The following is a 14260-nucleotide window of genomic DNA, read 5'->3' as shown; positions in this document are numbered from 1 at the left end:
TCTACGACGCAGCGGTTGTGGGTTCGAGTTCGGCCCATGGCCATTTGCTGCAGGTCCCTCCCCAATTTTTCTCCCTACTTTCCTGTCTCTCTCTCTACTGTCTGTCAAATAAGGGCAGAAAGGCCAAAAAAAAACAAACTTTAAAATATTCATCCTATTTAAATGGAAATCTGAAACTCAAAATCAACGAACAACGGGAAGAGGAAATTTAAGAAGACTTATTCAGAGGAGCAAAATAACAGAAGTGTGAGAGAGCACACCTTGTAAACTTATCTCCACTGGACACACAGCTTTAGTAAAATCTAATTTTTCCACTATTCTCTTTTCTTAATGACAGCAACCAGTGAAAATTAGTCTTTTTGAGTTTTACAACTTATCAGCATTATAACATTGGCCAAGGCTCATGAATCCCATCCTGATGTTGCCTAGCAACACAAACAATAGTAATTCTGAGACTGACGAACTATATTTTACATTGTTTAAAATAAGAAAGCAACCAACTGGGCCAAGAGACCACCTGACTGCAATGTTACTACTTTTGCACGCATTTGTTCATAAGTGCTGCACGATTCAGAATCAACAATGTTATTTTAACATTAAGGTCTACACTAAATTTTGTGGTGTTCCATCCAATGGCTGTTGAGATATTTCAACAACCACTGAAGATATATCGGATATATCGGAGTCACACCACTGCTGTAGTTCATAATGGGTTCATAAGATGGTGATTTTTGCAATGCAGAATTTATTTATTTATTTTCCTTTATTTAACCAGGCAGGTTAATTGAGAACAGGTTCTCATTTACAATAACGACCTGGCCAAGAGGCAGAAGCATTTAAGCTTTTGTTAAAAGGCAACTCAACACTGAAACACTTAACCAAAAAATAAATACGCTGTATGCATAATCACTGCAAATGTTTGAAGTAGTTGGATGATGTAAACTCGAAGCTAAACTCCCAAAGAAGTAAGAAACAGCTACAGTGTCCCAGTTTCAAAGGTAAAAAAGTCAAACTCACAAGGATAAAGCTGCGTGAACACACACAGAAGTGACAGTATTCGTATGTATTTAGCTCCTCTTTGATCCGATGAAAGCTGTCATTCACTCTTAGCTCTGCTTCTGAATTATGCATACTGTATAAAATGGGGATGTGTTAACTGTCTGGAAATGCTGATGTTCTGCAGTGAAATCCTTCACATGCTATTTATTGCTCTGAGAGCTGAACCACAGAGGTAGTGTGTGCGTGTGTGTGTGTGCGCGCTGGGACTGTGCTTGTCAGCCACAGGACATTTGGATTCTACAGGCTGCCTCTGCCCACAGGACAGCTAAGACCCTATTAGAAGCTAATCAAGCTTGGAAAAGCTATCGATCTCTCTGGCCATTCAGTCCACTGCTGCACTCATATGTGGAGGCATACAGTTGAACAGGCTGAATGCTGCTACAGAGTGGATACTTTCAAGCTGCCACAAGGAGAGACTTGAGTGTAGCCAAGACTTTCTAGAAAAGGTCCTTAAGATTTGCTTAATGTAGCTCCACATTGTGCTGATCCTAAGCATGTGTAGTGCCTTTTCTCCATGAGATCAGCTCATTTAGTCAGGAAATAAAACTTGGCTATATTCAGATGTTTGAGAATAAGTTTATGAGGAAAATAAACTGAAAAAAATGACACCAAAATAGCAGACTACATCTTCCTGTATTTAAGGATGATTAAATGTTTATTTTTTAATCCAGGAATTTTCCTGTCAAGCAGCAATTGCTTTCGATTATCAAACGTGTCTCAACGTAACTGATCTTGACTTGTCATGGCGAGATATTTAATCTATTTTTCAGCAAGAGCTGACAGGAACCACGTCTGAAAAGTGGACTGCACGGCTGTCAAACTGATATCCCAAACATCCACTGAGAGATGACCTTGTTTTTTTCTTTTTTTCAAAGAGTCACACCAATCTTGAAACTAGGCAACACAAAAACAACCTTTTCCTTTTTATCCGTTCAAATCTGTTAAAGAGTAGTTTATATTTTGAGAACTAGCATATTTGCTCTCTTGTCCAGAATGAGACGAGTAGATCGACATCATTCTTGGGTCTGAGTGTAGCAAAGTAGCTGAATGCAACAAGAGATTAGCTGAGCTTACCGCAAAGACATACGGCGACGAGAAAAAGTATGCAAAGCCTTTGGAGTTTTGAAGGTTTTCTGCATGAATTGCTCATAAAATTGAATATGACCTTCAGTTTCTCAATGCAACATGATTTACGTATGGTGGACTCTGAACAGAGATGTTAAGATGATGGGTTTCTTTTTAACCCCATTAATCATTCCCCATTGTGCTGAGTCATCTTAGCTGGATTCCCACATCTAGGGAGCCACAAAACTAAATCACCTCCACTTACTGACAGTTTGTCTAAATGCGGACTGATGAATATCCTGTAGAAACTCTTACATTCTGGCTGTATACAGGTGTTGATGGTCAGTCCTCTAAAATCATTTTTGTTCTGAGCCATAGTTCACACCAGCAGATGCTCCTTATAAATAGCAAACTCAGAATGCCTGAGTGAATTTGATAAGTCAAAGCAGGTCATAATGGAAGAAAAAGTAATTCCAAAGAGTTTCTGTGCTTTCTGAGGACTTTATACTGGCCTATTCATACAACCAGTCAATCATGTGGCAACCATGCAGTGCATCAAATCTTGCAGATACGGAACAGGAGCTTCGGTCAATGGTTGCAAGAAAATGTCATCTCAGGGTCTTTGACTGTGTGGTCGTTGCATAAGGTACAAAAAAAAAAAATCTAAAGAGCCCTGCCCACTTTTTGATAAACGAAAAATGGTGTGTTGTAAGCTGATTGAAACTTTTTTCACCTTCTGAACACGAACACCCACTAGTGGGTTTGACAGACACGGTATCGTCAAAAGAACAAGTCACCAAAAATAACACCATCTGCCACCCAGAACCTGTAAAAACGGAGAGAATTGCCAAAGTCTTAACTCTCCAGTGGCCCTTGAACTAACCATTTGTGACACGCTAGTCTGTCTGGAAAATGTAAAAACTCACAAATAATAAACTATTTGCACTAGTTCTATGAAAAACAACAAAAAAATGGACTCAGCTGCAGCCAACATTCACAAGTGTTTGCCAAACTGCAGGTTGTTTTTTTGTTTTAGTAGGCACTTGTGGGCTCTTGAAAAAAAAATATTCCAAAATCTCTCAACTTCTAACCATGGTTGTGCTGTTTCCATGAAGGTGCAGGACTTTATATTGTGGGGGAAAATGAGGCCACAGTGTGAAGAAAATGTAACAGGAGCCAAGACCATACATCCACCGCTTGAAATTCAGAGAGTTAAAAACTAAAAACATCCAAGTCGAGTACTCCTCCGTGACATTTCAGTCTCATGTTTGCATTTTTAATTTTTATATCTGCTAAGCATCTTGAGGGCCATGGCTGTTGCTATCTTTTTTGTACAGTTACCATGGTTACAGGTGTTATTCTCATCCATCGCAAGGTTAATGGAAAAGGTTCAGTGTCTACGTCCCTGTTCTCACTACTGTTGTATACTCATTTACACATCCAGCAGCCAGAGCGCAACAGCTGCCTAAAGTCACGTTTGCATCCACCTGATAATATGAGTCCCTACTTTTAGCTCCAATTTAGTCTCCACCAACTTCTGAGAAGAAAATCTGCCTCTTTAGCTGCTAAATGCTACGCTGCGCTCTCTGATTGTGTCTGTTTGTTGTTTGGAGCTGAGTCGGGAGCAGGCATTGGATTTATCAGAGCGTCTTAATTGCAAACAGCTTCCTCCTGCTGCTGGACACCAGGTTGATGACAGCTGAGTGGAGGCATCTTAGCTAATAGAGGCTACAAAGCAGAGTTGCAGAGTTTGCAGATAATTCTTTATGGCCTTATAAGCGTTACACAGACATTTGATCTATTGTTAATATATAAATATCGATTGGTGCAGCCTTAACCTCTCGCCTCTATACCCTTAGCTGTCACCCTTTACCCTAATCAATTAATTGAATCTTAAAACCAAAATGCAAAATGTGGAAGTGATAAAAACAAGTCCACATTTTGGAGGCGGCTCTCAATACACCAAAACACAGACAATCGATAGAGGATGGATTCAAGCTGGAGGAAAAAGATTGAGGGGAAAAAGGAAAGAACAACAGATCAGGGAGAAGAAATGAGGAGAAATGTATTACCACGTACCACATTGATGCCTCCAGAGTTTTCCAGGCTGCACATCCCCTCCAGCGGTGCCATCCCAATAGTTGTCCCCTTGAAAATCACACCCCTATCACACACACATATACACAAACACACACACACACATAAGGAAAAATCACTTAACCTTAATCTCCTCCCTGTTCACTTACGGGCTCCACAGTGGATGCACACTGATTGCAGATGCAACAGCACTGCACAGCGGCAGACATGATAAGCCTGTCAGATGTGGGAGAGGGCGTGCAAGGAACCTCAATCTACCATGTGGTCTCCTGGCAGTTGTCACTTAGCATCCAAAAACAGAATCAGGCCCTGTCTGATGAATCAAAACAAAACAGGCCCTGTGGTATCAGCACAACTAATTACAGAGCATGAGGGGCCAACAATTTACTGCTTATAGATGAATGTGTGATGGTGCGTGTGTGTGTGTGTGTGTGTTTCCACTGCCGACATGCTGAGTTGTTCAGCCCAATTACAGCCAACTGAGGCGAAATCATCTGCTTAATAAAATCCCTGTTTAACTAATCATTTGTCAATTTATACACTAACAAAAATGGAATTATCTGACCCAAAGCTAGGGGTGTGTGTCATTAGAGCCATGCAGAGGCTCATCGGGAGACGGGAGGTTGGTGGCAGGATGTGGAGTTATTTCGCTTTCTTATTAGCTGAGGCACATTGTTGATTATCAAGCCACGCGTTAGTATTAGGACGGCCAAGAGCGCGCGGGTTCTTGCCCTGGACGAGAACTGAAGCAACTGATTTCGCTGATTAGTTCCTCCTGAGCTGCACATTCAGTGGAGGAATGACTGATCAATACTTTGAGCGGGGAATGCTCTCCATACATAAGTCAAGGCAGGACAGAGAGTTACTGCTGAGAGTTAAGTCTGGACACACCTTCTCATTCAAAGGTTTTTGCTATTCCTATAGAACAAGACACCAAAACTTTGAAATAAAACAACACATATGGATTTATGACCTAAAAAAAAAGAAAGAAAAAAAAGTGTGAACAAATCAAAGTATGTTAAATCTTAGAGTATGCTTTGATAACATCTTTCTCACATATGTTAAGCACTTGTTGGCTGCTATTCATTTAATCCAACTCATCCCAAACCATCTCAGCTGGGTCTCTGTGTGGAGATTGTTACACTTTTTTTTATTCATTTCATACTTCCATATGTGTTTAGATGTCTTGAGTAGGTGTGCTTCTTCTTTTTTTTTTTTTTTTTTGGCATTTTGCATCTACTTCAACTGGAGATTCAATTACTAAGGGCATGTTGCACCATGTGTCCAGCAAAACCATTCAGCCAGCAGGCTACCCCAAACTTTTGACTGATTCTGTACAAAACATATACTTTTGCTAGACAGGAACAGTTCAAGTTATTCTAAAACTTAAATTTACTCCCACATGAAGCTGGTTGAAAAAACTAAATATTGATTTTAGCTGCATTAAGCACAGTATAGGTGGCCAGTGAATGCAGGGAGACATTAAACAAAGGTTGGATGTTGGTTGTTGTGCCTCTTTTTTCTGTTACGCCGCATCCACCATAATGACTAGAAGATTTGTCTGTTTATGTGAAATTACTTGTAACAAGATAAACAGTGGTGTTTACTTCATCTATGTGTGATTCACAAGATGCCAACTGTGCATTTTCTTTCTTTTTTTTAACTAAAAAAGAACCCTAAGAAGAACATTTGCCCATGTTTGTGTTGCTGTGTTGGCTATAAATATGGTGAAGTTGAACACAGGCTCTGTCCGACACCTTGTCTACACTGGCCACACGGCTAAATAACAGGAAAACAGACTTGAAGAGCACAATTGCATTTACAGTCACAGACAAGAATGTAATTTCAGCAGCTGGTGCAGACAGCTGTAGCAGCAGCTGCCGTCCTCCCCAAGTACACCGAATCCGTTCAGCCACGGTTCTGCTGTGCAATCACACCGCGAGAGTAGCTTGCTGCTGAAATTTTGTAGTGAATTTATATTTACGGATTCATGGGAAATCATAATTTTGAAGTTTTACATGTATTGTTTTACAACCCATGGTGGCAGAAAGCCCTTGAATTGCATCACATAATGGTCACATATGGGAGTTCTCTGACTGTGCCACAGCACACTTTGCAGTAGCAGCTGGTAGTCAGTCTGGGAGCCTGTCACATAGTCTGCCTTTTTTCTTTTTCTCTCTTTTTTTTTTTTTCAACTTTATATTACACAGTTTTCTTCACAGTGTTTTTGTCAAATTGTGTTTATGCAGGCTGCAAAAAGTTCAGCCTGTCAGCCTCTGGAATGAAAAATACAGTACTCAGGAAACTATTCGTGTTCCCAAACCTCGCTGCTTCTGTCACCGAGTTGATCCCACACTCTTTCGCCCCTTTCTTTCCCTTTCTATCCTGTGGAACTCTTTAAAAAGGTATATAAGCCAATATAAAACTCATTCTTGCACATTTGTTTGTGATGTAAGCAAAATGCTGGCATCAGGTAATAAATAATACATAGATAATCACAGTTAGTTTTGCACAGTGTTCGCTATCTGCTGCTATTTCACCAAATCCCACCTGATAGTCCCAAAAGTATCAATCTGTCAGCTCTGATATCATGTATGTATGGATATATATGTATGTAAAAATTTACACATTTATTGCTGTTGAAATTGATCTAGCTTGGTTGCGATTCCATATGTTAGATTACATCCAGTTTCTCTCTTTTCCTGTCACCATATAAGTATATTGTACACGCTGATCACAGGGAGGGCCAGCATGGTTGTGCAGCTCCCTGTGGACTCTGAAGCGCTCGTAGTGCTATGAAGTTGTTTTCTTATGATGTGCTCCCTGTTTTGTTTGCATAATGGCACAACACACAGCTCTGCCAGTGTTTTCATACCATTTCAGAGATGTGCTGGTGCCGAGTAAATGTGGGTGTAAACTACACAGGATTTAAAATGTGAACAAAAAACAACATGATTCCTCGACTTTAATACTTATTTTTGGGTCACTAAGGGGCAATAGAAACAAGCTGTGTCAACAACATAACACATCATGGCCTTTTAAATTGATATGGAGAACTAGTGAGTAAACAGTTGCTTATTTACACATTAAGCTGTCATCGTTGGTTGTGACGTTTGCCCTTCTGATAATTGTAAACGCTGTATTCTATCTCCTTTTAGCTCTGTTTTTGGTCTCCTTCCATTCCTACGAAAAATATCTTTAGTATTCCACTCTGCTCACCAGCTACTGTTTAAGTTTATTTGTCTGTTGCTTGCTGGTGAGCATGCATTTTAAGCTTTTCCTATGAGTGTCATGCTATGGCCTAAGACAACACTATGAGAGCGGTAACAGTGAATCCAAACAGTTGCGTTGCTTTATAAAGCCGATGGGAGCAGCATGATCCAGACTATAATTTCCTGTAAGTGCATCACTATTAGTGATTTCACATTATAATTTGATTCATTGCTCTTATAAAAATATTCTTTGCAGCCACTTTACACATAAAGTGTTTTCCTGGATGTAAAAAGTACTTTATTTTGATACAAGAAGCCTCCATAGGGTTCCTTTAAGTCAAGCGATGTAAAGGATCTCTGAGTGTGTGAAGTGAAGCCTGAGTAGTTACTTAGTATTTTATCAATGAAACATACTATTGTGTATGTAAGGTGCTTTTAGCACCCAGTCGCTCTTTTCAGTCCTGTCTGTCTGGTGAAGGAGCTTCAGTATTTATGATCAAAGCTGTCTACACTAGCATCATAGTAGCTCGATTTTTTCTTGCACTTTACACATTGCACTGACACCAAATGCATCTTGTGTTATGTGCTTTTACCATTAAAAACCTGGGACACCCCTGCCACTAAAGCCTAGAAAGACTGGACAAAACATACACCAAGACCGTTTCTACTTAAGGTAATTTACTGTCATGTATCCCACACAAGTGATGTTATCGGTCGTCAACGTCCGTCGCAACATGTTTGAAAAGCATCTTTAGGAGGAAGAAGACTGAAGATTAGAATCTTTACATATCACACATTGTTTATCTGTAATAGCAGCTGGCCCACGGTAGAACAGACCCAATGACCTAGACTGGAACAGATTCAGTCCAACTTTAGTATGAGCAGTTGTAAGACCCAAATTACAATCACAGTCATCTCATTAGTCATAATATGTGACCCTGACTTCACTTTGCACCTCTCTGGTTTGCCTGCGAGTGGATCTGTGGGTATTGGTAGTTGGTCTCTGGGGCAGAATAAATAAGACTAAGACCACCTGAAAAGCAAAAAACTGAACTAAAAAACAAAACAATGGTTTATATATTTTTTAAGACTAAATGGACCAAACCACAACTGTAAAAGTCTATTTTCTTTCCAACTTTCAGCACCTATGGCATCACGCTGCTTGAGTTTTTGCTTGCGCCTGCTGCAGAATTGCTTCTGACAGATCTCACTGATCCAGTATAAACACTAACAAAAGACTCCTCATGTTCTCCTCCTTTGCTACATAGCTGCTTTAGCTTAGGTGTGATTGTGCTTCTTACGTGAGCAGCTGGGCGTTGTCGTGTTTCTTGCGAGATTTCAGCTTTTGTCTCCACTGGAGGAAGGACCAGAGAGTGGCGTTTGGCTCCTCGGTGATGATACACTGATCTCTGTCGGTCCAAACTTCCAGACCAATTAGAGGCACACGGATGTTCAGTGCCCTATAGAACTAAATACACACACAAAAAAAACAAAAACAAATATGTATCAACACACACACACACACACACACACACACAAACAGGTTAGTCCGCTATCTTGTCATAACCTCCCATAATACAGTCTGGTCACACAAGACAATTTCTACCCTGTCTTCCATAAAAGGCTGTTGAAGGACACTATTGATTGAATCCTGATGAGACTTTATACAGCAGTAGATATTGGTGAGCACTTTTTAATCACTGATGATGCTCCCCATGCTTTCTATTAGCTTGTTGAATGGAGCTGTTTGTTCTCTGGAGAATAGGAAGTCAGTTGCAGGGGCACCCATCAGCCTTACCTTATCCACGTAATTGGCAATTTCCATTATCCTTGCCTTGGTCTTTTCATAGTCTTTATTCTGCCGTTTAAACTGCAGGACATTGGAGATAGTGGATGTTAGTGGTATGAATGAGGTCTGCAGTCAGTGAAATAAATAAATTGTCAGAATTAATCCATTTTAGAATTCCCTGCCGAGACTAATGACCCATGAAAACAACACTAGAACCCCAACTAGTCCAACTTCATCCATTCTACCTCTGTCCATCATCATAATTACACCAATTACAGATGGAGAAGCTGCAATCTTCTTATTCGTAAACATGTTCCGTTACCATGGCATTAACGCAGTACAGATAACCCGAAGTGAACTTTTATGAAGCTATAGCATCCCATAGGCGCAGAGTATAGTCTATTTAAAAGCCTTTTCCACCTTTACATTCCACCCACATCTGCTCCTTCATTATGCGGACATCCTTCTGGCTTGTCTCCACATGCTCTTGCCATGCTATGACTATTATGTTCGCTCAAAGCTGTCAGTATGAAAGCGTTCCATTAGCTTAAATTGGATAATTGTTTAAGAAGTGGACCATGTTTCCATCAGTGTGTCATTCTGTGGCTGGCTAATTTCAGTGGACAAATGGTATGATAGAGTGTGCCCTGGAATATTCTGCTGTGGAATGAGTTGGGTAGGCGGAGAGTCATCTTACCAGTGTGTTGTCTGCCACAATGTACAGTTCCATGTACTTTGTGGTACCCCAGGTGTTTCTTTTGACCTGACAATAAAGATAGAAGGATGATTATGAACAGGGCACCAGTTGTATTTATTTGGTATAATGGTGAGCCAAAAATATTCTGAGCACTCACAGATAAATTGAATAACACTGATAATCTCTTAACAACGGCACATGTTAAGAACTGGGTTTTATTAGTTTGTAGGTGACAGTCAGCTCAGTCCAGTTAAGTAATGTGGGAAAAAACGTGCCTGTGTAAAGACCTGACTTTGATGAAGCCAAATGGCTATGGCTGGGTGACATGGCTGGGGCATCTCCGACACAGACAGGCTTGGGGGATACTTTAAGGAGTGTTGGAAGATGTTCTAAGACAATCTGATCCAAGACTTAAAGGATCCTCTTGGGAGCTGATAATACAGAGCACCATCAGAGGTTTTGTAGACTCCAGGGCGTTGGGGGTTAAAGCTGGTTTGACGGCGGGCCAAGGACCAGAAGCATATTAATCAGGTGGTTTTAATGTTGTGGTTTATGGGTGCACACTATACTGTATTTTATTGCCTTTTGAAGGCAAAGAGCAGTATGGAATCAGTTAGGTTGAAAAAGAAGGGTTTGTAGTTTGAACTGTACAACAGGTCAGTGAATTCAATAAGGTTGCACTTTATTTGCAGACACTAATATTTAATCTCTACCTTAACCAGTAGAATTCGATTCCCCAGTGAACCACGCTTTTGATACAATTCTGGCAGGAGTGTAAAATTGTGGAATTATAAAACTGATGCGAGGCACTGGTGCCAGTATAAGTGGTTCAACTAAACCAGGAGCCAGACCTCATTATTTGACCAGATAAAACAGGCTCAAATCTTACAACTGCTTAGTCTAAAAGAGTTAATAAAGAGGTGAAAAGTCTAATATGTGTGAGTGGCCTTCCAGTCATCCCTGCTGTTGTGTTTTCAAAGCTTTATGATTCCTTCTATCCCCTCCATCGTTAAGTTTCCACCCTCCTAATACTTGATTACAACCATTAGAAAAAGGCTCTGCTGTAATTAAAGCTCATTGATTTATGTGCAAAGGGAGGTGGGGGGATGTAACAGCAATGGCAGGGAATCAGCGATGCTGTGATTGCAGCCTGTGAAGTTCAGCACACACACATATCCACACTAATGCATTCACACATTGTTTATTTGAGACGCAAATAGTGGCAAAAGCCTTGGGACCTCAGGTCTGCTGTGGCTGGCATTTCTGCATAACAACCAAGGATTAATGGGTGGCTGTGGAGAGCCAAGGGGTATGATGCAGGAGGGAGGAAGATAAAGAAACAGGGGAAAAGGATGATGCCCTGGTGGAGAGCTAAGAGGGAACTTAGCATATGAGGTGTGGAAAAAGATGAAGCCAGTTTAAGTGACTGAGAACTTAAACTGGAAAATGACAAATACAGGCATAAACATAACAAGAAAAACCAAAGATTGAGAATTCGTTGCAGCAGTCTAAACAGATGAAGGCAGAAGGGCCCACTGAGGAGCCTTTTCATCATCTATAACTGCAGATGAGCAAATCAGACTGGTTTAATTCTTCTCTGTAGAGGCACAGGAAACTGATTCATAGCCATGACAAGCTGAATCAAAGCCACAATTCCCTCCATTTCCAGGTGGTATGAGCGTAATTCTGCTTCCTAAAATTGCACAATGACCTATTCAATATTGTTTTTGCAGATGATAAAGACCACTGATGCTGCAGAGCCAAATGTTCTGATTGGCGAACCAAAAGACGATTATGACTCAGTCCTTCACATTAGAGGTAGTACATGAATCATAACTATTTCTGTTTGTCTGAAATTCTGTTTCTCTGACAACAACACAAAGCTTGAGTGGTCCCATTGAAAGCCTGCGATGACATGAAGATTAGAGGGTGGCACAGGAGTGGATAAGTTAAAAAATAAATAAAATAAAATCTTGTCTTGTCCTGGCTGTGGAAGATTAACTCTTGTCTCATCCTGGACCCATGTTGTGTGGGTGTTTAGGCATTACCATGATTTTGATCGGATTTTCTCGACATCCCTTTCATTGATTACTTTGTGTTCTCTTGCACAGGTTTCTCTTGAAACACACTTTCTTAGAAAGCTATTTAGCAATACTGAGAACATGCGAGCATACCAAGAAACTCAGTAACAAGAAAATACAATTGTCAGGACATCAACAATCTCGACAATGCCTCCATTTTCAGCACCATTGTGGAGGAGCTCTTTCGCAACACTGATCCTTGCCCCTCTACAACAGTGGTCTTAAACAATGTGTCCTGTTGCACCAAAAAAACTGCCCAGCAATCCACAAGACCCAAAGGTTCAGCAGCCAGTGTCACAGTGGAGGACACCCAGAGACACCCCGACAGGTCCCTTGTCTGTGGCCAAACAAGTCAGAGCTGTTTTATGGACAGTATGAGGGAGACCAACCTAATATTACTTTTATTACACAAATAACAACAAAAAAGTTAAAGCTTATACAATAGCATAAAGTTTGAAAAAAAAATCCTTAAGCTCATTCGGATTTAACCATGATGCTGTGTTCAATATATAAAGTTACAGTGATTCCAACAGTTTTTTTTTTTTTTCTGGTGTTACAGATTCTTTTTGAAGGCAGGATTCTAGTGAAGTTGTGTGGTGAGGGAAGTTTGGACTTTGGTGTACTGCACACATTTAGAGTTTGAATCAATGTTAAGACTGCCCAGATTGTAGTGAAATTATCAGGGAAAAAAAAAGAAGCTGCATACTGTAGCTGTTTTTAATGGTGAATTCAATTTGGTTCAGTCGGTGTGCACATTTAGAATTCCTTAAGTTGTACATTTTTAGGCAGAAGTTTGAAGATGGCAGGCTCTGCTCTCTTGCTTTGGTCTGTATACAAGTGTGACGTCATCGTACAGCCACAGCACCCATCAAAGCAAGCAGATTTTTTTAAAGGTTTGTTAGCAGAGCAGTAGCACTAATACTTTACTGTCATTATCAGGTCTGTAGCTTGGCCTCATTTGTCTGACACTTCACTTTGATCTGCCCTTGTAAGACATAAGACTTGACCTGGACTTGACCTCAAAGATGTAAGACTTGGCTTGGTTTTACAATCAAATGACTTAAAACTTGGCTCAGATTTATCCCAAAAAACTTCAAAAAACTTTTTAGAAACAAGTCAAAAGACTTAAAAAAAATGTCTTTGGTACAAAATGTCTTTTGCCAGTATTCAATGTAGAAAATATATCCAGTTATCCCCAGCTGTCAAGAGTGGAAGCTTTTGAAACAGAACTACAAGGGATAGAAAACTCTGCTCTGAAAGCCAGACTAATGAAAGTCTTAGATGGGTTAACAATCCACTTAAGGTAGAGTTAGGGCTGTTTTATTAGAGGTTTTCCTAACTGACATCCCTGAAGATGTTAAGTACAACCCTTCAACACCACACTTCAGGACCTTTACCCAGATGTCAGATGTGACAATACTCTGAGTGAAACATAATCATCCACTGAACAATATCTGGGGAAATACACTTGTCTTCGGACACACAGAGATGAAACTGTTATTGATCTTCTCAACAAAAAAGTGGGTCTTCCGTTTCTTTAAATAGTATTTAAGTATTGAAAGGAGACCAACTGAATACAGTCTGACATTGTATTTGTAACAAAAGAGAGCCATTAGTGTCTGGGAGACTCACCCGTGAATGAAATGGTCTGAGCAGGTTGGAGATATGGTTGAATTGTGTGGTGTGATGGCCGTGGCCACAGTTTCCACCTTCAACTGGCAGTTCCTTAGCACTCAACAGTGAGTGGTGCATTGGATCCACACCGCTGATTGGCTCCAGGTAGTAGGTGTCACTAGAATTCAAGGATATCAGGCCCCTGTGAGGAAGGAAAAAAAAGTATGAATGAGAGATGTCAGGCTATTGAAATTGAAAGAAGCAACACGTAAGAATACAACTTCCAGGAATATTTAAAAGGCAGGTAGAGGGCCTGAAACAGTAAGTCGCATGACATACTGTTGTTTTACAAAGGCAGGCCTAATTTACCAGGATGTAAAAGTGCAATTCTCAAATCTTCAGTTTTTGTGTTTAAAATTAAAGAGACCATATCATGCACATCTACATGTTCATAATTTTATTTTGGGGGTTTTCTAGAATATGTTTACATGCTTTAGTGTTCAAAAAACACATTATGTCTCTAATACTGTACAATGCTACAGCACCTCTTCTCAAATTCTGATTTTAGGTCCTGTCTCTTTAAGGCCTGTCCTAAAAAGCACAGCCTACTTTGATTGGTCAGCTGGACTATTAAAAACCAGGCATC

General features: G+C 40.3%; 1 protein-coding gene across 1 annotated transcript in view; it reads right to left on the bottom strand.

Moving 5' to 3' along the window:
• The window catches only part of adam19a (ADAM metallopeptidase domain 19a), a gene marked incomplete at its 5' end in the record, with an annotated part of 67866 nt that extends 54050 nt beyond the window's left edge, over nucleotides 1-13816 (bottom strand). Inside the window, 5 exons of the mRNA XM_008299647.1 lie at nucleotides 4204-4288; nucleotides 8735-8901; nucleotides 9232-9303; nucleotides 9920-9985; nucleotides 13633-13816. Coding sequence (XP_008297869.1) covers nucleotides 4204-4288; nucleotides 8735-8901; nucleotides 9232-9303; nucleotides 9920-9985; nucleotides 13633-13816 — 574 coding nt within the window. The remainder of the gene's footprint in view (nucleotides 1-4203; nucleotides 4289-8734; nucleotides 8902-9231; nucleotides 9304-9919; nucleotides 9986-13632) is intronic.
• Between the last annotated feature and the right edge of the window lie 444 nt (nucleotides 13817-14260).

The sequence above is a fragment of the Stegastes partitus genome, unplaced genomic scaffold (genome assembly GCF_000690725.1).
Source record: "Stegastes partitus isolate 25-593 unplaced genomic scaffold, Stegastes_partitus-1.0.2 Scaffold1442, whole genome shotgun sequence".
NCBI lineage: Eukaryota > Metazoa > Chordata > Actinopteri > Pomacentridae > Stegastes > Stegastes partitus.
This window is presented reverse-complemented; position numbering and strand designations above follow the sequence as displayed.